Below are 25,084 nucleotides of genomic sequence, written 5' to 3' on the forward strand. Positions count from 1 at the left end.
GAAGTGAGAAAAATTAATTCCATGACGTTTTCAAAACCTTTGGGTTGAAATTATGTTTCAAAACTTTTCCAGGCTTGAAAATGACGTTTGAAAAAACCTGGAAAAGTCCTGGAATTTGAAAATCGTACGAACCCGCTGAAGAACCGACCGGTTCCTGGGGGACTAGTTAACGGCCCAGTCAGGAACCAGCCAGTTCCTGGGGGACCGGCTCGTTAACGGTTAACAGTGATCTCTGCAGGTGGAGGTAAAAACAGCAATATATATAAATATAAGGCACATGCAGCGGATCCAGGCTGGTTCCTGGAGGACCGGTTGGTTCCCGGGGGTCCGGTCCGGTCCTGGTCCAGGTCCCGGGTCCTGGTCCTCACTTGTTCCGAGCAGCCAGCGGTTTACGGCTGATCTTCTTGCTCTTGTCGTTGTTCTTGCTGGGAGGTTCTGGGTTGGCCTGCATGTGACGCCCGTACAGACTGGAGGAGAAGAAGAGAGGAGAATCAGAACCAGAACCAGGACCAGGACCAGAAAAAAAGAAAAGGCACATTTGGTCTATTTTAACTGAAGGTAAGAGGCCAGCCTGCTTAATCTGGCCTGAACCCACCTGAGAGCTAATGTTTTTTAAATTATTGTTATTATTATTTTGCGTGATGACCTGTTATGAGTGTGATTTGTGAATGTGTTCACATGTTTTAACACAGCTGCAGCTGTTAAAACATAATTTCCTGGATGGTTACATAAGGTTAAATAATCAGTCATCATTGTGCAGGCTGAGGATCTGTTTAAGTGCACTGATTACACGTCTCTGATAGTGGCATTTGTTGTTATTACTGTTATTTGAATGCAGAATTCATTTTCATTGTATTTTTTTTATTTATCTAAAAAAATACATTAGCCTATTTTATTTGTTTGTTCGTTTCTGCAATAAACTGGTCGTGTGCCGGTGTCTTGTCTGGTATTTATTCATTAAGTGCACCAGTGTGGTGCCAATTAATGTCTTTTATTTATTTTAATTATCAGATTTAATTTGTAAATAACATTCTGCATCGTAATGCACAATTTTGCCTCCTGTTAGTAAAACAACATGCATGTAAAATGGTTAAAAGTGTGCGTGTATTTGTCATAGGCTATAGTAGGCTGGTTGTATTGGTTTATTGTGCGAATATGGATGGGTATTTCGCACACTGGTCACCAGACTATTTCAAGATTAAAGAAACAGTTTGAAAACAAAATCAACTAAAGCTGCAGATTCAGGAATTTGTTTTTGAACAAGAACAAGTTTACGGGAACAAACTTTTCTCAAATATAACTAATAATACATTTTATTTAAAGGCGCCTCTCAGGACACTCAAGGTCGCCGTACAAAGGACAATAAAAACAATCAATCAATTAAAAACATAGCAAAGAACAATCCATAAAACAACTGTAAAGTGCAATAGTGAGGTCGTTCCAGTCCCAGGATTATTATTATTATTATTATTATTATTATTATTATTCTGCATGTCTGAGGAGTTTTAAGTCGGGATCTGAAGGTGATGACAGAGTCTAACAGTTGAATGTTGTGAATTTCGCTCTTTAGATTTAGAATATAATAATAATATGAAGGAGCTCAGCAGGAGCTTTGAAGGTGAGAAGAAAAATGTTAAAAGTGATGTGGTATTTGATTGTTAATGTTAAAGAAGTCATTGTTAAGTTAATGGAGCTGCTGCAGGACAGATGACTGGAGGACGGGGTTCTGGAAATGATTCTGGCGGCAGAGTTTTTAACAAGTTACAGTTTACGGATTTGTAAGATAAACCAAAAAGCAGGGAATTAAAATAATCCAGACGGGTGGGACCAGAGTGTGGACCGGGACAGCAGAACTGGTGGGTGGGAGGACGGGACGGACGGATATTCCGTAGACGGAAGTCGGCTGAGCGAGGGACATTATTAATGTGGGACTGAAATGATAGTGAAAAGGAGCTCAGTTTTGTCACCGTTAAGTTTGAGAAAATTGTAGGAGAAGCAGGAAGTATTTCCTGTAGGCCATCGGAGAGGGAGGAGGGTTTGGTGGACAGGTAGAGCCTGGTGTGTCGTCCGCATAGCAATGAAAATGGATGTTATATTTAGGGAAATTATTGCCGAGGGGGAGGAGGTGGATGATGAAAAGGTCCGAGCACTGATCCCTGGGGGACACCAGAGGAGATGTAAATGGTTTCAGTTGAACCTGCTGAGTTTCGGCCAGAGAGATGTGATTTAAACCAGTCCAGGGTGTCGGATCGTCCGTCAGCCTAGGGCTGGGCGATATATCGAGATTTTAATATATATCGATATATTTCAAACGCGATATGGTACAAGACAATATCGTTTATATCGATATAGCTTTTTTTTATGATTTTGATATAGCTTATTTTGTGACAAATTGACTTGAATGTTTTATTTGAGATTGTCACAAATGTTTTGTTATTTGCACAACTGTCAACCTCAGTGAAAAGTCTGCCTGTTACTGTCTACATTGTATTAATTACAGTGTATTTTAATTAAATTGTTATGCAGGAAAGGGATATTTGTTTTATTTTATTCAAGAAGCATTTTTATTCTATATATGCAGCAGTTTATTTTTATTTCATGTGTTTTATACATGTTGATATTGTGCAGACCTCTGTTAATAAAGGAACCTGTGTGACATTTGGCACGAGGCTTTGTATTAAAACTGACTGTTTTTTTAAGAAATGAAGCTAACAGTGATGCTAGCAGAGATGCTAACAGAGAAGCTAGCAGAGATGCTAACAGAGATGCTAACAGAGAAGCTAACAGAGATGCTAACAGAGATGCTAACAGAGAAGCTAACAGAGAAGCTAACAGAGAAGCTAACAGAGAAGCTAACAGAGATGCTAACAGAGATGCTAACAGAGATGCTAACAGAGAAGCTAACAGAGATGCTAACAGAGAAGCTAGCAGAGATGCTAACAGAGAAGCTAACAGAGATGCTAATGGAGAAGCTAACAGAGAAGCTAACAGAGATGCTAACGGAGATGCTAACGGAGATGCTAACAGAGATGCTAACAGAGAAGCTAACATATGCTAACAGATATGCTAACATAGATGCTAACGGAGATGCTAACAGAGATGCTAACAGAGATGCTAACAGAGATGCTAACGGAGATGCTAACAGAGATGCTAACAGAGATGCTAACAGAGAAGCTAACAGAAATGCTATGCTATAATGCTTTGGGGGAAACCCCAATCATGTCACAGAAAAAATATGGATATATATCGAGTATCAACATTCAGCTAGAAAATATCCAGATATGACTTTTGTCCATATCACCCAGCCCTAGTTCAAGGTGGACTGGACCACCAAAGGGGGGTCTGGACCAGGTCTGCACCAGATCTGGACCAGGTCTGCACCAGATCTGGACACTAATGGGGTCCTGGAGAACGTCCAGATCCTTCACAGAGAACCATCCATCATCAGCGTATTGATTGATCTTGTCCTTGGCAGGAATCCATCAATCATCCCTAACGAGCAGCTGATGACATCATCAGAACCAGCTGAAGCAGCAGAATCAGGATCTCCAGGGTTATTGATGAGGGTTGGGGGGGGCTGATCACTGATCAATACGGAGAAGCAGCAGCTGATCAATACCTGGAACTGCTGCTCCTTCAGTGCAGGATATTCTGATGTCTGAGTCACATGACTCTCAGTCCTGTCAGACCGGACGGTTAGCGAGTTCCCACCTCCACTCTGGTTTTTCCTTTCCTCTTACAGTTTTATCTGCAGATGAACATAACGATCCTAACATAACGGGTTGTTTTTAGGTGGGGGTTGGGGGGGGGGTGACGAGCTGCTGCTGCAGCTAATTAAAGCAGAGAAGAAGAACCTGATGACGGTCTGTTAGTCCGTTATTCCTCCAGGACTAATTATCCACTTTTATCCAGACCAGCAGGACCAGGAGCTGCTGCTCATCCAGTCCAGATGAAACTGGAGGAACCTGGAGCCAGAGGGGGGGGTCAGGTCTGGATCCAGGTCCTGGTGGTCTAGGGGGGGGTCAGGTCTGGATCAGGTCTGGATCAGGTCTGGATCAGGTCTGGATCAGGTCCTGAAGCTCTGACCTACACAGGTCCAGTGACCTGGTCTGTCCATCAGGGGTGGAACCTGAAGATCTGAGGAGGTCTAGGGTCCTGATGGGACCAGATCCAGCTGCAAACAGGGACCTGGTTTTGGTTTCTGGTCCCAGAACAGTTTCAGGTGGAATCAGGATTCAGAACTGAAGTCCTGCAGGACCTGAAGACGGATCCTCAGACCAGCTGGGGGTGTGTTTGCGTATTTATATATATATGTGTGTGTGTGTGTGTGTGTGTGTGTGTGTGTGTGTGTGTGTGTGTGTGTGTGTGTGTGTGTGTGTGTGTGTGTGTGTGTATATGTGTGTGTGTGTGTGTGTGTGTGTGTGTGTGTGTGTGTGTGTGTGTGTGAAGTTGAGGCAGAGCTAACATGCTAACATGTTGACAGCCGGGTCTCGGCTCTTCATCACCTCCAGAACCTGCTGGACCTGGAAACATGGACTGTCTCTTTAAATCCTCGGGGACCCGGTTCTGCTGCTGAACTGGTCTAATAATAATAACTAGAAAATTTCAGGACATTTTGAAATGCCACGGGACTACTGCCGGATGATTGCGGGGCTAATTTGCAACAATGAAGGTCAAGGACTCAATACAGAGTCCAATGACACCACCCATGACTCTCTATGTCGCTGTGAAAAAACCCCTTGCCTTGTGACAAGTTCTCAAATAACTCTTGAGTTATGAATTTGTGAGAAAACCGTAGCTCCTACCAGAAAAACAAAAACATCGTGAGAGACACAGAACCCGGCAGTTTCTGCCAATCTTAATTTTATTCAGATATTCCTTAAAATGTGTTAGTAACGGCAGTTCGAAAACAAAGTGCGATTTTTTTGAAAAAAACTTTTGATTACATTGCAGTGAATGGGGGCAGGAATTCGTGCAGCTTTAGCCCTCCTCATTTAAATTTTGTGCATACAAAGTCAAAGTCACATTTTATGAATCCCAACATCTATGTCTACATTCTGACCAAAAATTATCTTTCTAGCTTTGACGGTTTGGCCGTGAGCTCGAGTTAAAAATAAAAATTAAAGTCATTTTTTGACTGTCTCTCCCACTCTAAAAAATTAGAACTACACTCTAGATTTGACAAAAAAGTGATTTCCAGACCTCGCTTGAGTGCTAATATCTTGAAAAGTGTACATCTTAGGAAAAAACTATTTCAGGTTTGGAGAGAGAAGAGAAGTTTTCCTCCGTTTTGAAGTTTGAATGACATTTCTACGTCCAAGTATGAGGAAGATACGTGACTCAGAAAAAAGGTGAATCTGGGGTTTTTTCGAACCTCCTTCCACCCACAGTGTGACATTCTGCTCCATTCACTTACATGGGAAAATCTCCCCATTAGTTTGAAAATCTGGAAATGTTTTTGCACTTCGTGCGAAAACTATTTGTGCCATCGCTCTGAAAATCCACAGGACTGTAGTTAAATTCAGGGCCTACAACTTTCTAGATCGGTTCAGAATTTTTTGAGTAACGGTGTGCGAGTGGTGAGGCCCCAAAGTTCTCCCAATGCGTTCCGGATGGCGCTAAAAGCGCATGTTTTTGCACGTTGCGCCAAAACGTGCGCACCAATCACTAATAAAAGTCATAGCACACGATTCCCGCTTAAGGCGCACATTTCTACGTTTTTACTTTTCGCGTTTTCTCAAAGCTGCGGGACTAGTTACGCGCCGAAGTTTGTCCGGAAAATGAATAATAATGAGATGAAACGCACACAATACTCCTCCATTGCATAGCTATCGAGGAGGCGTGCCACTTGGCGCAGCCGTGGCACTAACTAGAAAATTTCCTGGCAGAAATTTGGAGAGCCACAGGGGGCTGCTGCCCGTTTATGTACATTGCTGCATTTTTCAGCAATAAAGGTGAAGGACTCAAAACTAAGTCCGATGACACCACCCCTGACTCTCTATGTGAAACCATTCAAAAGTTATAGCATTTACTCTGGGTTATTTACTGTGTGAGTGTGTGTGTGTGTGTGTGTGTGTGTGTGTGTGTATATAAGGGGGGGTATTTTATGTATATGTATATGTATATGTATATATATATATATATATATATATATATATATATATATGTTTTACATTTACATTTACATTTTATGAATCCCAACACCTATGTCTACATTCTGACCAAAAAGTATTTGTCTACCTTTTACAGTTTGGCCGTGAGCTCGACTTATAAATAAAAAAATCAAGTTATTTTTTCACTGTTTCTCGCACTCTAGCAACCGACATCCGCACTCTAGATTTGACTAAAATTGATTTCCAGTCCTCGCTTGAGTGCTCATATCTTGAATAGTGTACATTTTAGGAAAAAACTGTTTGATGTTTTGGAGAGAAGAGACGTTTTCCTCCGTTTTGAAGTTTGAATGACATTTCGAAGTGCAGGTATGGGAAAGGTAGGTGACTCAGAAAAAAGGCAAATTTTGGCTTTTTTTTTTTACATTTTCCCCATCCGCTTTGAATGGGGTTTTTTTGGTCGTTTTTTGGGGGAATAACTTTGGGAAAAAGGTGAATTTCAACACCAAAAGTCATAGCACACTATTCCCGCTCGAGACACACGTTTTGATATATGATTTGCCTGGGTCTTCCGAAATCTGTAGGATGAGTAGCGAACCGAAATCTGTCTGGAAAATGAAAAATAAACGCGCAGGATAACAATAGATGGATCTTGGCGCAGCCGTGGCACTGTGATAACAAGCCACAGCTGCTACGTTTGTAGCCACAGCTGCTACGTTAGTAGCCACGGCTGCTACGTTTGTAGCCACAGCTGCTACGTTTGTAGCCACAGCTGCTACGTTAGTAGCCACGGCTGCTACGTTTGTAGCCGCGGCTGCTACGTTTGTAGCCGCGGGTGCTACGTTTGTAGCCGCGGCTGCTACGTTTGTAGCCACGGCTGCTACGTTTGTAGCCACAGCTGCTACGTTTGTAGCCACAGCTGCTACGTTAGTAGCCACGGCTGCTACGTTTGTAGCCGCGGCTGCTACGTTTGTAGCCGCGGGTGCTACGTTTGTAGCCGCGGCTGCTACGTTTGTAGCCACGGCTGCTACGTTTGTAGCCACAGCTGCTACGTTTGTAGCCACAGCTGCTACGTTAGTAGCCACGGCTGCTACGTTTGTAGCCGCGGCTGCTACGTTTGTAGCCGCGGGTGCTACGTTTGTAGCCACGGGTGCTACGTTTGTAGCCACGGGTGCTACGTTTGTAGCCACGGGTGCTACGTTTGTAGCCACGGCTGCTACGTTTGTAGCCGTGGCTGCTACGTTTGTAGCCACGGCTGCTACGTTTGTAGCCGCGGCTGCTACGTTTGTAGCCGCTGCTGCTACGTTTGTAGCCGCGGCTGCTATGTTTGTAGCCGCGGCTGCTACGTTTGTAGCCGCGGCTGCTACGTTTGTAGCCACGGCTGCTACGTCTGTAGCCACGGCTGCTACGTCTGTAGCCATGGCTGCTACGTCTGTAGCCACGGCTGCTACGTTTGTAGCCACGGCTGCTACGTTTGTAGCCACGGCTGCTACGTCTGTAGCCACGGCTGCTACGTCTGTAGCCACGGCTGCTACATCTGTAGCCACGGCTGCTACGTTTGTAGCCACGGCTGCTACGTTTGTAGCCACGGCTGCTCTGCTACGTTTGTAGCCACAGCTGCTACGTTTGTAGCTACAGCTGCTACGTTTGTAGCCATAGCTGCCCTGCAGACTGACGGAAGCGTGTTCTGAACCGGTCTAGACCAGGACCAGGTCCTGGTCCAGGACCAGGTTCAGGTCTAGAGGAACCAGGTCAGTACTTACTACTTGTAGGTCTCTGATCTGACGTATTCAAAGACGTGGGAAACTCCCAGCTGGAACTTGTGTGCCAGCGTGCCACTTGGCGCAGCTGTGGCACTAACTAGAAAATTTCCTGGCAGAAATTTGGAGAGCCACAGGGGGCTGCTGCACATTTATGTACATTGCTGCATTTTTCAGCAATAAAGGTGAAGGACTCAAAACTAAGTCCGATGACACCACCCCTGACTCTCTATGTGAAACCATTCAAAAGTTATAGCATTTACTCTGGGTTATTTACTGTGTGTGTGTGTGTGTGTGTGTGTGTGTGTGTGTGTGTGTAAGGGGGGGTATTTAATATATATAATAATAATATAAAATAATTATAAATATATATATATATATATATATATATATATATATATATATATATATATATATATATATATATATATATATATATATATATATATATATATACCATGAACCGGTTCTAGACCAGAACCAGGTTCTGGACCAGAGGAACCGGGTCAGTACTTACTACTTGTAGGTTTCTGATCTGACATATTCAAAGACGTGAGAAACTCCCAGCTGGAACTGGTCCTGGTTTAGATCTGGTTCTGGTTCCTGGTCTAGATCTGGTTCTGGTTTAGATCTGGTCCAGGTCTAGACCTGGTCCAGGTTCTGGTTCTGGTTCTGTTACTTACTACTTGTAGGTTTCTGATCTGACGTATTCAAAGACGTGAGAAACTCCCAGCTGGAACTGGTCGGCGATCGGAGTCACCCAGGGATTATTCTCAGCCTTGAAGACCTGCTTGGGCCCGGTCAGGTCCAGGTTACCTGGAGACAGGTGAGAGACAGGTACAGGTACAGGTCAGTACAGGTAACCTAACCCTAACTCTAACCCAGGGATTATTCTCAGCCTTGAAGACCTGCTTGGGCCCGGTCAGGTCCAGGTTACCTGTGGACAGGTGAGAGGACAGGTACAGGTGAGGGGGGGGGACAGGTACAGGTACAGGTTAGTACAGGTAACCTAACCCTAACTCTAACTCTAACTCTAACCCAGGGATTGTTCTCAGCCTTGAAGACCTGCTTGGGCCCGGTCAGGTCCAGGTTACCTGTGGACAGGTGAGAGGACAGGTACAGGTGAGAGGACAGGTACGGGTCAGTACAGGTAACCTAACCCTAACTCTAACTCTAACCCAGGGATTATTCTCAGCCGTAAAGACCTGCTTGGGCCCGGTCAGGTCCAGGTTACCTGTGGGGGGGGGAGGTTTAGGGTTACATGGAGAGACAGGTGGGGGGCAGTGCAGGTGTGTGTAGGCATATCCAGGTGTATCCAGGTGTATCCAGGTGTGTACAGGTACAGGTATATTTACCCAGCTCAGGCGGCAGCACCGTGAGCCGGTTCCCCTGGATGTGCAGCTCCTTCAGTTGAGCCAGATCTCCGATCTCTTTAGGCATCGAGATCAGATCGTTGTCCCGGAGACTGAGCTGGAGAGACATGACATCACCGTTACCCATGATGCACCAGTTCCATCATCATTACCCATGATGCACCAGTTCCATCACCATTACCCATGATGCACCAGTTCCATCATCATTACCCATGATGCACCAGTTCCATCACCATTACCCATGATGCACCAGTTCCATCATCATTACCCATGATGCACCAGTTCCATCACCATTACCCATGATGCACCAGTTCCATCACCATTACCCATGATGCACCAGCATGACATCACCATTAACCCTAACCCATGATTTTTTTTTTTTTTTTTTTTTTTTTTTTTTTATTGAAAGACAAGATGCAAACAGCACAATACAACCGCCAGGGGGAGACATACATTCATCGGCGGAAAATCAGGACACAATGAAACAATGAACTACAAAAATATATTGAAAAGAGCACATAAACTTAAGGTCTTGATGGCCTTTGATTGGTGGAGAGACTAATGGTTCTAATGTATTGTTTGACCTCATTTTCAAAAATACAAAAGAGAGGCTTTTGATTAGTATACCGGGATTTATGGATAAACCATTTTGTCAAAAGTATAATAAGATTAATAATATAAAATTGTTTTTTTTTTACAGAGGGATAGTCAATGAAGCCAAACAATACGTGTTCAAAGCAAAGGGAGAAATGTGGATCAACACAAACACTAATCAAATTACAGATATGGACCCATAATGTTGTAGTGAAAGAGCAACTCCAAAATAAATGAAAAACATCTTCAGGGGATCCTTCACAGAAACAACAGACATGTCTATGTCTTTTTTGAAGCGTTTGAGAAATATTTTACAAGGGTAGACTCTGTGAATTATTTTAAAAGATACTTCTTTCATTTTATTTGTAATTAAGTATTTTGCAGGTAATGACCAAATCTTTTTCCAATCAAGATAGTTAACAAGGTTATTCCAATAAGAAACCACATAAGGAATTGATACAACATCCTTCTGAAACAATGCACGTAAATGACGATTATTATTACGTCTTGAGGAGAAACAAATCTCACCAATTTCCAGTTTAGCTGGATCAAAAGACAAATTTAAATTTAAGTTCTGTCCCATCGTACTTTTAAATAACATAACAACTCCAGTAGGGATTGCGTTTATAATTAGATTAAATTCCTTAACGGGGACAATAATATTGAATTTCAAAAAAAATTCTGGATATGTCAAGAGTAAGCCATTGGAATTAAACAGTTGACCAACCAAAATAATGTTATTAGAAAACCAATGAGGGTAAAACATGGATTTGTTTCTGTATATAATGTCTTTATTGTTCCATAAGTAGTATCTATGTGGAGAAAAATTATGTTTATAAATTAATGACCATGAGAGAAGCTTCTGTTTATGAAAGTCAGATAATTTTGTAGGGAGTTTTTCGATGTTATAGTTACAAAATAAAAGGAAATTTAGGCCCCCCAATCTAGAAAAAATAAGATTTGGTATAAAGTTCCAAATTGAAAGTGGATTTTTTAAAAATTGTTTAAGCCAATTAATTTTGAAAGTGTTATTCAAAGTAGAAAAGTCTAAAAAGTTAAGGCCACCCTTATCATATGAGTTCATTATTACTGATTTTTTGATATAGTGAGTTTTGTTCCTCCAAATAAAATTAAAAAGTAATTTGTCAATATTGTTTAAGGTCTTTTTGTTTACATCAAGGGATAAAGCAGCATATATGAGGCGGGATATTCCCTCAGTTTTAGTGAGTAGAATTCTACCTCTTAGTGTTAGGTCTCGCTGCACACTGGTTCAGTTTTTTTCGTGTATTGTCAATAATTAAATTAAAGTTCAAGTTGCATCTGGCCCTCCCATCTTTAGTGATTGAAATTCCAAGGTAAGTAATACAGTCCTTTACAGGTATATTACATACGGCAGGGATGTCACAGTGTTTGAGAGCAAAAAGTTCACATGTTTTTATATTCAAGCAAAGACCGGAGGCATTAGAGAAGGTATTAATTAAATCAATAGACAAAGGTATCTGAGAAAGGTCTTTTAAAAATAATGTCGTATCATCAGCCAGCTGGCTGATGATAACTTCATTGTCTGCGATTGAGATTCCTTTTAGTGGACTAAGCTTTATATAGTCAGTGAGTAGTTGGGTACAAAGCAAAAAAAGATACGGAGATAACGGACATCCCTGCCGAACCCCACGTTTAAGAAAGAAACGAGGAGAAGTACCGGTATGCAACTTGATTGAACAGTTTCCATTAGTGTACATTGTTCTGATAGCACTGCTAAAATATGACCCAAAACCAAACTTTTCCAGGGCGTGATAAATGAATCTATGTTCTATTGTGTCGAAGGCCTTGTAGAAATCTACAAAAAGAATAAAACTTTCATCAGGGAACAAATCCGAGTAGTCAATTAAATCCACAACTAATCTAATATATTATTTATATATATATATATATATATATATATATATATATATATATATATATATATATATATATATATATATATATATATATATATATATATATATATATAAACTAATCTAATATTGTTGGAGATATGTCTGTTTTTCATGATTGCGTTTCATCGATTATGAAATCTAAGGCTGTTTTTATTCTTTTGGAAAATGTCAATGCAAATATTTTGTAATCATTATTTAGTAAGCAGATTGGACGCCAATTGTCAATAAGAAGTACATCTTTTTTTGGTTTGGGGATTAAAGTTATGAGGCCCTGGGTTAGGGTGGGAGGAAGAGATTCATTATTGATACATTCTGAGAAGACACCAAGGAGGAAGGGTGCAAGCTGTTTAGAGAAAGCTTTATAGAATTCTGAGGTGATACCATCAGTACCTGGAGATTTATTAAGTTTAAGGTGTTCTATAGCTGAAATAATTTCCTGTAATGATATGGGCTTGTCACATAAAACTTTTAGATCAAGGTCAATTGATTTAGTTTCTGTAAGAGATCTCAAAAAACTACCTGCAGATTCCTCGTCATATTTCGATTCATATAATTTGGTATAAAAGTCTGAACAGTAATTTGCTATTTTCCGAGGGTCGTCTGTAATGACTCCATTGATATTTAGTTTTTGTATCGTGTTATGTTTAGCATTACGTTTTTCAAGCTGAAAAAAATATGCAGTGTTCTGCTCCCCCTCCTCCATCCATCTTCTCCTACTTCTAACAAAGATCATCAGCTTTCAATTTGTAAATATCATCCAGTTTATTTTGAAGAAGCATCAATTGTTGTAAATCATTTTCTGATAAGTTATCAGGAGCTTTTTGTGATATTGAAGTTATTTCTGAAATTATATTTTCTTCTTCAGCTTTTTTAGCTTTGGTTAACGAACTCCCATACGTTCTCAAATATTTGGACAATTCGAATTTAAAAAGTTCCCAATTACAGCTGAATTTTTTTTCTGATAAAGATTTAAGCCAAAAATTATTAATTAAAGATTGGATTGTTTTAATCACTGCATCATGTTTTAAGAAAGAGCTGTTCAGTTTCCAGTACGCACCTCTACGCTGAGTGTTAGGATTTAAAAGTATTTGTATTGAGATTGCTTTATGATCTGTTAATGGAGTCGTGAGGATATTGACATTAATAGCATTGCTATCAAAACAATCAGATACCAACCAAAAGTCTATGCGCGATAAGCTAGTATGTGCTTTATTGCTCCATGTAAATGAACTCACATCCGGATTTTTTTCCCTCCATATATCTATTAAGTTAAATTTATGCATGAACTGTATTAGATTGGAGGCCATGTAATTGTTGGTTCGTGGAGGCCACCTATCACGAAGACCATCTAAGGCAATATTTAAGTCCCCACCCATAACTATCATTGCATTGGGGACCCTAACCCATGATGAACCGGTTCTATCCAGATCAGATCGTTGTCCCGGAGACTGAGCTGAAAAACACCATTACCCATGATGCACCGGTACACATGACATCATCATTAACCCTTTTTTTTTTTTTTTTTTTTTTTTTTAACCTTACATCATCATTACCCATGATGCACTGCTTCCATCACCATTACCCATGATGCACCAGCAAGTGTCAGAACTTAAATAGATACATTTATACAGTATACTGAACGTTTTCAATATACTAAAAGAACATGAAATGTTTTTATTTTAATTGATTAACTGCTCAGTATCGGTTTATGCAGAAACAGAAATTGATTATAAAGCGGAATAAACATTACTGCACCTAAACATCTGTCTCCCGGTCTGAGTTCATCTGAATAAACCTGGAATCTAAATAAATAAATAAATAAATGAATAAATAAATAAATAAATAAACCTGGAATCTAAATAAATAAACAAATAAATAAATAAACAAATAAATAAGTAAGTAAGTAAGTAAATAAATAAATAAATAAATAAATAAATAAATAAATAAATAAATAAATAAATAAATAAACCTGGAATCTAAATAAATAAATAAACCTGGAATCTAAATAAATAAATAAGTAAATAAATAAATAAATAAATAAATAAATAAGTAAATAAATAAATAAATAAATAAATAAATAAATAAATAAATAAATAAATAAATAAATTAACCTGGAATCTAAATACATAAATAAGTAAATAAATAAATAAATAAATAAATAAATAAATAAATAAATAAATAAATTAACCTGGAATCTAAATACATAAATAAACCTGGAATCTAAATAAATAAATAAGTAAATAAATAAATAAATAAATAAATAAATAAATAAATAAATAAATAAATAAATTAACCTGGAATCTAAATACATAAATAAACCTGGAATCTAAATACATAAATAAACCTGGAATCTAAATAAATAAACCTGGAATCTTCCAGAAGGAACATGTCGGTTCCAGCAGAGTGTAAAATCAGGTATAAATATCTTCACACGGTAAAACATCAGCAGCAGAAACATAAAACATCTGGAGAACATCTGGAAACATCTACTGTTCTGGTTCCTGGTGAAATGTTTTAGAGGTTCTGAATCCCAGATACGCTGAACTCTTCCTGAGGAGCTCGTTCACACCGACTACAGTCAGACTACAGTCAGACTTTGGTCCGACTTCCGTCCCCCCCCAGACCCGGTAGACCCGGTAGACCCAGTAGACCTGGGCCGGTACTTACAATCTGCAGCTTGCTGAGTTTCCCGGTGTCGGCAGGAAGAAGCTCAAAGTCGTTATCGCTCAAGTACAGAGCTCTGAGAGTCGCTGTGGAACAGAACCAGAACAGAATCAGAACCAGGAAACATCTGGAACATCTGGAGTGATACAGTAATACAGATACAGAGCTCTGAGAGTGGCTGTGGAACAGAACCAGAACAGAATCAGAACCAGGAAACATCTGGAACATCTGGAACATCTGCAGTGAAACTGTAATACAGATACAGAGCTCTGAGGGTCGCTGTGGAACAGAAGCAGAACAGAATCAGGAAACATCTGGAACATCTGTAGAGAAACATCTACGGCGTTAGCATGCTAGCACCTCCTAAAACATGGAACTACGACCCAACGCAGAGCGAGAGCTGTGATTGGTTCTTGGTAGCAACACATTTCTGGTTCCTGAAGCAGTCGTGCACTTCCAGCTCTTTTCTTCATGTGTGATTTCTTTTGTTTAGTTTTTTGCACAATAGTTATCTCTTATCTCTTTGATTCACTGTGACCGGAAAAGCTGGAACTAAACAAAGTATCAGCTAGCTCTCTGGGGGTTTAGCACCGCAGAGAAATGGAGTGACGGAGAAGAACGAAGGTTCACGACAGAGTCACGACGACGGAGTCACGACAACACTTTTTCTCTGCTTTTTTCTCAATATTTTGACTTTTTCTCAAATTTTTTCTCAAAATTTCAACTTTTTTCTCAAAATTTCAACTTTTTCTAAAACTTTTTTGTCAAAATTTTTACTTTTTTCTCAAAATTTCGACTTTTTCCTCAAAATTTCAATTTTTTCTCAAAATTTCAACTTTTTCTCAACTTTTTTCTCAAAATTTTGACTTTTTCTCAAATTTTTTCTCAAAATTTTGACTTTTTTCTCAAAATTTCAACTTTTTCTAAAACTTTTTTGTCAAAATTTTTACTTTTTTCTCAAAATTTCGACTTTTTCCTCAAAATTTCAATTTTTTCTCAAAATTTCAACTTTTTCTCGACTTTTTTCTCAAAATTTCAACTTTTTCTCGACAGTTTAGAAGTAGTTCCTGGTAGGTTAGTGTTAGTTCTCTCAGGTAATAGTTCCTGGTAGGTTAGTGTTAGTTCTCTCAGGTAGAAGTTCCTGGTAGGTTAGTTCAACTTTTTTCTCAAAATTTTGACTTTTTTCTCAAAATTTTGACTTTTTCTCGACTTTGTTCTCAAAATTTCGACTTTTTCTCAAAATTTTGACTTTTTTCTTAAAATTTCAACTTTTTCTCAACTTTTTTCTCAAAATTTCGACTATTTTCTCAAAATTTCAACTTTTTTCTCAAAATTTCAACTTTTTTCTCTAAATTTCAACTTTTAGTTGAAATTGACAGTTTAGAAGAAGTTCCTGGTAGGTTAGTGGTAGTTTAACTCTCTCAGGTAAAGGTTCTCAGGTAAAGGTTCTCAGGTAAAGGTTCTCAGGTACAGGTACTAGGGTAAAGGTACTAGAACTCACTGAGGTAGAAGAAGTTCCCGGGCAGGGACTGGTGGTTCAGGTTGTTGTAGGTCAGATCCAGAACCTCCAGGGCCGGGAGAGAACCGAACCCTCGGGGGAGAGAACTGAGCCGGTTCATGCTGCAGAAACACAGAAAACACACGTTAACAACAACACTAAACCTCTAGGAACCACCAGAGATCAGGTCCAGGACCTGGACCGGTCTAGAGGTGTGTGCGTGCGTTTTTTGGTGTGTGCATGCGTTTTTTGGTGTGTGCGTGCGTTTTTTGGTGTGTGCGTGCGTTTTTTGGTGCGTGCGTGCGTTTTTTGGTGTGTGCGTGCGTTTTTTCGTGCGTGCGTTTTTTGGTGTGTGCGTGCGTTTTTTCGTGCGTGCGTTTTTTGGTGTGTGCGTGCGTTTTTTGGTGTGTGCGTGCGTTTTTTCGTGCGTGCGTTTTTTGGTGTGTGCGTGCGTTTTTTGGTGCGTGCGTTTTTTGGTGCGTGCGTTTTTTGGTGCGTGCGTGCGTTTTTTGGTGTGTGCGTGCGTTTTTTGGTGCGTGCGTGCGTTTTTTCGTGCGTGCGTTTTTTGGTGTGTGCGTGCGTTTTTGCGTGCGTTTTTGCGTGCGTTTTTGCGTGCGTTTTTGCGTGCGTTTTTGCGTGCGTTTTTGCGTGCGTTTTTGCGTGCGTGCGTTTTGCTTGCGAGCGTGAGTTTTTTCGTACGAGCGTGTGTTTTTTGGTGTGTGCGTGCGTTTTTTCGTGCGTGCGTTTTTTGGTGTGTGCGTGCGTGCGTTTTTGCTTGCGTGCGTTTTTTGGTGTGTGCGTGCGTTTTTTGGTGTGTGCGTGCGTTTTTTCGTGCGTGCGTTTTTTGGTGTGTGCGTGCGTTTTTTGGTGCGTGCGTTTTTTGGTGCGTGCATGCGTTTTTTGGTGTGTGCGTGCGTTTTTTCGTGCGTGCGTGCGTTTTTTCGTGCGTGCGTTTTTTGGTGTGTGCGTGCGTTTTTTCGTGCGTGCGTGCGTTTTTGCGTGCGTTTTTGCGTGCGTGCGTTTTGCTTGCGAGCGTGAGTTTTTTCGTACGAGCGTGCGTTTTTTGGTGTGTGCGTGCGTTTTTTCGTGCGTGCGTGCGTTTTTGCGTGCGTGCGTTTTGCTTGCGAGCGTGAGTTTTTTCGTACGAGCGTGCGTTTTTTGGTGTGTGCGTGCGTTTTTTCGTACGAGCGTGCGTTTTTTCGTGCGTGCGTGCGTTTTTTGGTGTGTGCGTGCGTTTTTTCGTGCGTGCGTTTTTTCGAGCGTGCGTGTGTTTTTTCGTGTGTGCGTGCGTTTTTTCGTGCGTGCGTGCATTTTTTTGGTGTGTGCGTGCGTTCTTGCGTGCGTTTTGCTTGCGAGCGTGAGTTTTTTCGTACGAGCGTGCGTTTTTTGGTGTGTGCGTGCGTTTTTTCGTGCGTGCGTGCGTTTTGCTTGCGAGCGTGAGTTTTTTCGTACGAGCGTGTGTTTTTTGGTGTGTGCGTGCGTTTTTTCGTGCGTGCGTTTTTTGGTGTGTGCGTGCGTGCGTTTTTGCTTGCGTGCGTTTTTTGGTGTGTGCGTGCGTTTTTTGGTGTGTGCGTGCGTTTTTTCGTGCGTGCGTTTTTTGGTGTGTGCGTGCGTTTTTTGGTGCGTGCGTTTTTTGGTGCGTGCATGCGTTTTTTGGTGTGTGCGTGCGTTTTTTCGTGCGTGCGTGCGTTTTTTCGTGCGTGCGTTTTTTGGTGTGTGCGTGCGTTTTTTCGTGCGTGCGTGCGTTTTTGCGTGCGTTTTTGCGTGCGTGCGTTTTGCTTGCGAGCGTGAGTTTTTTCGTACGAGCGTGCGTTTTTTGGTGTGTGCGTGCGTTTTTTCGTGCGTGCGTGCGTTTTTGCGTGCGTGCGTTTTGCTTGCGAGCGTGAGTTTTTTCGTACGAGCGTGCGTTTTTTGGTGTGTGCGTGCGTTTTTTCGTACGAGCGTGCGTTTTTTCGTGCGTGCGTGCGTTTTTTGGTGTGTGCGTGCGTTTTTTCGTGCGTGCGTGCGTTTTGCTTGCGAGCGTGAGTTTTTTCGTACGAGCGTGTGTTTTTTGGTGTGTGCGTGCGTTTTTTCGTGCGTGCGTTTTTTGGTGTGTGCGTGCGTGCGTTTTTGCTTGCGTGCGTTTTTTGGTGTGTGCGTGCGTTTTTTGGTGTGTGCGTGCGTTTTTTCGTGCGTGCGTTTTTTGGTGTGTGCGTGCGTTTTTTGGTGCGTGCGTTTTTTGGTGCGTGCATGCGTTTTTTGGTGTGTGCGTGCGTTTTTTCGTGCGTGCGTGCGTTTTTTCGTGCGTGCGTTTTTTGGTGTGTGCGTGCGTTTTTTCGTGCGTGCGTGCGTTTTTGCGTGCGTTTTTGCGTGCGTGCGTTTTGCTTGCGAGCGTGAGTTTTTTCGTACGAGCGTGCGTTTTTTGGTGTGTGCGTGCGTTTTTTCGTGCGTGCGTGCGTTTTTGCGTGCGTGCGTTTTGCTTGCGAGCGTGAGTTTTTTAGTACGAGCGTGCGTTTTTTGGTGTGTGCGTGCGTTTTTTCGTACGAGCGTGCGTTTTTTCGTGCGTGCGTGCGTTTTTTGGTGTGTGCGTGCGTTTTTTCGTGCGTGCGTTTTTTCGAGCGTGCGTGTGTTTTTTCGTGTGTGCGTGCGTTTTTTCGTGCGTGCGTGCATTTTTTTGGTGTGTGCGTGCGTTTTTGCGTGCGTTTTGCTTGCGAGCGTGAGTTTTTTCGTACGAGCGTGCGTTTTTTGGTGTGTGCGTGCGTTTTTTCGTGCGTGCGTGCGTTTTTTCGTGCGTGCGTTTTTTGGTGTGTGCGTGCGTTTTTGCGTGCGTGCGTTTTTGCTTGCGTGCGTTTTTTGGTGTGTGCGTGCGTTTTTGCTTGCGTGCGTTTTGCTTGCGAGCGTTTTGCTTGCGAGCGTGAGTTTTTTCGTACGAGCGTGCGTTTTTTCGTGCGTGCGTGCGTTTTTTGGTGTGTGCGTGCGTTTTTTCGTGCGTGCGTTTTTTCGAGCGTACGTGTGTTTTTTCGTGTGTGCGTGCGTTTTTTCGTGCGTGCGTGCATTTTTTTGGTGTGTGCGTGCGTTTTTGCGTGCGTTTTGCTTGCGAGCGTGCGTTTTTTCGTGCGTGCGTGCGTTTTTTCGTGCGTGCGTTTTTGCTTGCGTGCGTTTTGCTTGCGAGCGTGAGTTTTTTCGTGCATGCGTTTTTGCGTGCGTGCGTTTTGCTCACGAAAAAAAGCAGGCACGCAAAAATGCACGCATGAACGAACGCTCTGTCTCTGTTTCTCTCTCTGTCTCCTATCATCCTGGTATGATGTCTCTCTGTCTCTGTCTCACTGACACTAGTTTCAGTAAGTTGGTCATTCGTATTGCTAAAGTGCTTCTATTTTTAGTTTTGTTTTGTATCCTGGTTTTGAACTTTGCGTTTGTTTTGGATGCATAATTGCATATTTTTAATGAAACCTCAGGAATAACAGCTGACAAGTCTTGTGTACAAGAGGAACTGTATCAATATACCATTAATCAATAATCAGTTTATGATCACATTCAAACTGTTCTGTTCTTGTTGGTCTGGACAAGTATATTGTTGTGTGGTTTGGTTTTAGATTTTACTAAATTTGCAAAGCGTGATCTCTACATTTACTTTTATAAATTATAGTCTGTAACACCGGGTGAGTTGCTTATTGAAATAATATTAATGTCTTTAGCAATAAAAAGGCCAAAATGTCTCATTTTGAAGCATCTGGCCATGGAAATAGGCTGTTATTTTCATAAATGACTGTTTGTCGCCACCTGTTGGTGGATAAATATAATATAGATATATGCACCTGAAACCATTGTAAAGTTAGTAAAACAATGATAGACTGCATTTTAAAATGCTTTGGTTTTTTTCTAAGATGTTTATTTCAATTTACATGAATTGTCAACCGGTCCCTGAGCTTTTTGTTTATGATTGATCTATTTATGATCAATCATCATTTTTGTTATTTCTGCTGGTCCTTTGCACAAAAAAGCTTGGGAACCCCTGCCCTACAGGACCGGTCCAGGTCCAGGTCCAGGTCCAGGTTCTGGTCCAGGACCAGGTCCAGGTTCTGGTCCACTTACCCCAGGTTGAGATGTTTCAGTTTCTGCAGGCTGCTGATCTGGGTCGGCAGCTCCTCAATCTGGTTGTTGAACAAGTTCAGAACCTCCAGGTTCTTCAGCTCAGACACGTTGGGAGGAACCGCTGGAGAATCAGGACAGAACCACAATCACAGTCACAATCAGAACCAGAATCAGAATCAGGATCAGAACCAGAACCAGAATCAGAATCAGAATCAGGATCAGAACCAGAATCAGAACCAGAGGACAGAAGATAAGATAAGATAAGAAATCTTTTAATATTCCCACAGAGGGGACATTTCCAGATTACATCAGCAAAGGGGACAGTGCAAAAACAAGAGGCATCAATATCACACAATAATAATAAAAGAACACTATAAACAGTATATACAATAATAATAATAAGAAGAAGGAGAATAAAAATAGTAATAAGAAATACTAGTATATAAAAAGAATAACAGATGGATATTTGCAGATGTTATTTACATAATTGCACATTGCAGAGAATTCTGATTCTGATTCTGCAGAGAATCAGAATCAGAAAGAATTTTCTGGGAATGTGTGAGAATAAGAAAGTACTGGAATGGAAGGATAGAAATGAGACTATACTGGGGTATGAACTACCAATGTCCTGTAAGGTTCTGTATCTGTTTTCACCAGTGAAGATGTTATATTTATATAGATATTTGAAGACAGATATCTGGTTAAAATCCTGCAGGAATAAAGGCAGTAACCAGGAAGTGAAAGAGGAAACTCCCACTCTGAGGAACTGGCTGGACGTTATAGAGGAGATATTCAATATGTAGTAGTAAACCTTTATTTATGGAGAAACTCACATTTACTGAGACTCCAGCTCAATTTAACACCAAATGTGACAAATGGACGTCATAAAAGGCCTTATATCAACAACGTTGACACCACTAGAGTCTGAATGGAACCGGAGCAGCATGGATGATGTTTCAGGTAAATGTGTTTATCACTGACACTGACAATGTTCTTTATAATGATGCACCGATTGTTCAGTAACTGAAATTGTTCGGCCGAAAATGTCAAAAAAACACTTTGGGTGTTCGGTGGAATAAGAGGGAAAAAACTGAACAATTAATAACGTTGTTGTAAAATAAGGAAATAGACTGGCCGCTCCGTAACGGTTGCACCACAAACATAAATCGTTGGCCAACCAAAAAGTAACCACATAAGAATTTTACCAACATTCACCAGGAGGTGGAACCAAAACAACATAATGCTGGAAATTAAAACATGTTCAGTTTTTTATGTTCAATAAATATTTTCTACCTTGTAATTTTGTAAAAGATTTTTTTCTTTGAAAAGCCTAAATCAAATGTATTTGATTTATGCAATGGTGAAAAACGTCGAAATGTTAAGAAAAATGTCAAAATTTGGTGGAAAAAGTCAGAGTTTTGTGAAAAAAGTCGAAATTTTGTGAAAAAAAGTCGAAATGTTAAGAAAAAAAGTCAAAATTTTGTGAAAAAAGTCGAAATTTTGTGAAAAAAAAGTCGAAATGTTAAGAAAAAAAGTCAAAATTTTGTGAAAAAAGTCAAAATTTTGTGAAAAAAGTCGAAATGTTAAGAAAAAAGTTGAAATGTCGAGAAAAAAAGTCAAAATTTTGTGAAAAAAGTCGAAATGTCGAGAAAAAAGTCAAAATATTGTGAAAAAAGTCAAAAGTAACCACATAAGAATTTTACCAACATTCACCAGGAGGTGGAACCAAAACAACATAATGCTGGAAATTAAAACATGTTCAGTTTTTTATGTTCAATAAATATTTTCTACCTTGTAATTTTGTAAAAGATTATTTTCTTTGAAAAGCCTAAATCTAATGTCTTTGATTTATGCAATGGTGAAAAAATTGGCAAAATAAATGAGAAACTGCTGAAGAACCATGTTCGGTATTGTTCAGTATTCGGCCAAGTGTTTATTATTAGTTTCAGTTTCGGTTTCGGCCACAAAGTTTCATTTGGGTGCAGACCTAGTTCTTTGTGTGTATTCTTGTCTGCTAAAAATCAATAAAGTTTGAGTAATAAAAAAAAAGAAAAAAGAACCAGAATCAGAATCAGAATCAGGACCAGGGGACAGAAAGAAGAACATGAGAGGACAGAACTGACTCTGGATCCTCAGGTCCAGGTCTAGGTCTAGATGGAGGTCCAGGTCTAGGTCTAGATGGAGGTCCAGGTCTAGGTCTAGATGGAGGTCCAGGTTCAGTTCTAGGTCTAGGTCTAGATGAACTTACTTGTTAGCTTGTTGTGGCTCAGCACCAGCTGGGTGATGTGGGACAGAGAAACTGGTCTAGGTCTGGGTTCAGGTCTAGGGTCTAGGGTTCTGGTTCAGGTCTAGGTTCAGGTCCAGGTTCAGGTCTAGATGAACTTACTTGTCAGCTTGTTGTGGCTCAGCACCAGCTGGGTGATGTGGGACAGAGAAACTGAAACAACAGGAAGTTAAAACCATTATAACATCATCACATGTTGGTGGAACTGGACTCTGGAGTCTCTGACTACGTTTACATCAGTTTACATTCAGTCCAAACCCGGTTCAGGTCAATATTCTGGTTCCTGAAACATTAGGAATGTGTTTCCATGCTGAGCTAACAGGGTTATCCTGTATCCATGGTAACAGCCCTGAAGTTGGCGTCGGGCACCGCACATTTCCACGGTCATTTCACTCTTGATTCATCTGAACGTTTGCGTGGAAAAGGGCGTACGCCACGTTTTTGTGCGTGAGGCCCCAGGATTCCTGGAGAAAGAACAGAAACAGATTCCTGTTCCTTCTGACGGGAAATCCCGTTAAACATGATTAAATATTCAGTTTTAAAAGGAGGAACCCAGGGCTCATACTGGGGTTTTTAAAAAACAAAATATGAGAAAATTCTGGTTATTAAAGGGGTTATTGGTGTTTACATGGCCGTGTAACCGGTTATTGATCATATTCTGGTTATTGATCATATTCAGGTTATTGATCATATTCAGGGTTATTGATCATATTCAGGTTTTAAAGGGTTATTGATGCTGGAAACGTAGTCAATAACACACATGACCCCCCGGGTTAGCCTCTAATGAGGTTCAGTTAGTCTCTGGTAAGCTTGTGGAGTAATTAGAGTAACTTACAGAGTCCAGGAACATCTAGGAGGTTAGAAACCCCTCGGTCACTCATATCCACCTCCAGGTTAGTAGAGGTAGTTAGTGGTGGTTAGGGTTATTATAGGGGTTATTATAGGGGTTATTATAAGGGTAGTTAGGGGTAACTCCAGGAGTAACTAGTGTAACTTACAGAGTCCAGGAACATCTAGGAGGTTAGAAACCCCTCGCTCACTCATATCCACCTCCAGGTTAGTAGAGGTAGTTAGTGGTTTATTATAAGGGTTATTATAGGGGTATTAGGGGGTAACTAGGGGAGTATTTATGGGGGTAATCAGAGTAACTTACATAGCCCTGGAACATCTAGGAGGTTAGAAACCCCCCGGTCACTCATATCCACCTCCACATGTTAGTAGTGGTTAGTTAGTGGTGGTTAGGGTTATTATGGGGGTTATTATGGGGGTAGTTAGGGGGTAGTTGGGGGTATTTATGGGGTATTTTAGTGTAACTTACAGAGTCCAGGAACATCCAGCAGGTTAGAAACCCCCCGATCACTCATATCCACCTCCAGGTTAGTATGGGGTAGTTAGGGTTTATTATGGGGTAATTATTAGGGTTATTATAGGGGTAGGTGGGGGGGTATTTAGGGGTATTTAGTAATATTTAGGGGTAACTTACATAGCCCAGGAACATCCAGCAGGTTAGAAACCCCTCGGTCACTCATATCCACCTCCAGCAGGTTTTTATCTCGACTTTCCTCCACGATTTTCTTCAGGGACTTGGACATGTTGCTGGTTCTGCAGACGGAGCTGGTTCTGGTATTTCTGGTATTTCTGCTGGTTCTGGTTCTGGTTCTGGTTAATCCGGGTTAATCCGGACTGGTTCTGGGTGTTTTCTGCGGGACAGAAGCTCTAAACTCCGTTTAAACTCCGTAAAAACTCCGTAAAAACTCCTTAAAAGCTGATTTTCTCCAAACAAACTCACTTCCGCCCAGCGCCAGACACCGGAAGTGGGCGGAGCCCCGCCATATATGGACATGTGTGGGCACGCAGTGACGCGGCCTGCGGGGCCACGCCCCCTCGTCATGGCCACGCCCCCTCGGCCCATCAGCGGTGACGCTGTTTTTCCGCTTTTCTCACTTTTTCTTTGTTTTTACCGATAATCAATCTGTTTTTCCGCTTTTCTTTCTGTTTTTAACGATAATAAATCTGTTTTTCTGCTTTTCTCACTTTTCTTTTTGTTTTTATCGATTATCAATATGTTTTTTCTGCTTTTCTCACCGTTTCTTTTTGTTTTAACGATTATCATTCTGTTTTTTCCTCTTTTCTCACTTTTTCTTTCTGTTTTTATCGATTATCAATAAAGTTGATCAGTTTCCATCAGTCCTTGTATGATCATTTTTCTGGATTCCTTGATTCCAGGATGAACTTTTAACAGTTTGAAGCTGGAATCTTGTTGAAACAGCAGTTTCTGCGTTAAAGAATGTGTTTTTGCATTGCATTTTGTAATTGCATTACAGAAAATAAAGAATTTTATCACAATATTCAAATTTTCTGAGACAGCCCTGTATGTATTCTATTTTTTTTCTTTCTTCTTATTATTATTTATTTATTTTTGTTTAATTATTGTTATGAAAAGTTAAAAAAGAGGAAAATATTGATATTTCTATTGTTATTATAATTTTTTTTTTTATTGCCCTCAATAGATAAATAAAAATCTATAAATCTGTAATTTAAGGGGAATTAATTTAGAATCAGTTGTGGAGGATCCCCTTGGGACCCGGTCCGGGTCCAGGTCCTGGACCCCATCCTCTCCAGCAGGGGGCGGAGCTCCGCGGAATGCTTGGTTCTGATTGGCTGCGGCCGTGATGTCACTCTGTTTGACGAGCCTTCTTTCTGTTTTTATCGATTATCAATCTGTTTTTCTGCTTTTCTCACTTTTTCTTTCTGTTTTTAATGATTATCAATCTGTTTTTCCGCTTTTCT

At 40.8% G+C, this 25,084-nt stretch overlaps 1 protein-coding gene across 1 annotated transcript; it reads right to left on the reverse strand.

Moving 5' to 3' along the window:
* Window positions 1–7: 7 nt before the first annotated feature.
* rsu1 (Ras suppressor protein 1) lies at window positions 8–24,090 on the reverse strand. The gene is made up of 8 exons (XM_061713360.1): window positions 23,778–24,090; window positions 22,397–22,447; window positions 20,011–20,131; window positions 15,940–16,058; window positions 14,442–14,524; window positions 9,226–9,340; window positions 8,554–8,686; window positions 8–467 (listed from the first exon to the last, which is right to left on the reverse strand). The coding sequence occupies exons 1-8, from the start codon at window positions 23,884–23,886 to the stop codon at window positions 365–367; spliced, it is 834 nt and encodes a 277-aa protein (XP_061569344.1). The 5' UTR covers window positions 23,887–24,090; the 3' UTR covers window positions 8–364.
* Window positions 24,091–25,084: the final 994 nt, after the last annotated feature.

The sequence above is a fragment of the Cololabis saira genome, chromosome 22 (genome assembly GCF_033807715.1).
Source record: "Cololabis saira isolate AMF1-May2022 chromosome 22, fColSai1.1, whole genome shotgun sequence".
Taxonomy (NCBI): Eukaryota; Metazoa; Chordata; class Actinopteri; order Beloniformes; family Belonidae; genus Cololabis; species Cololabis saira.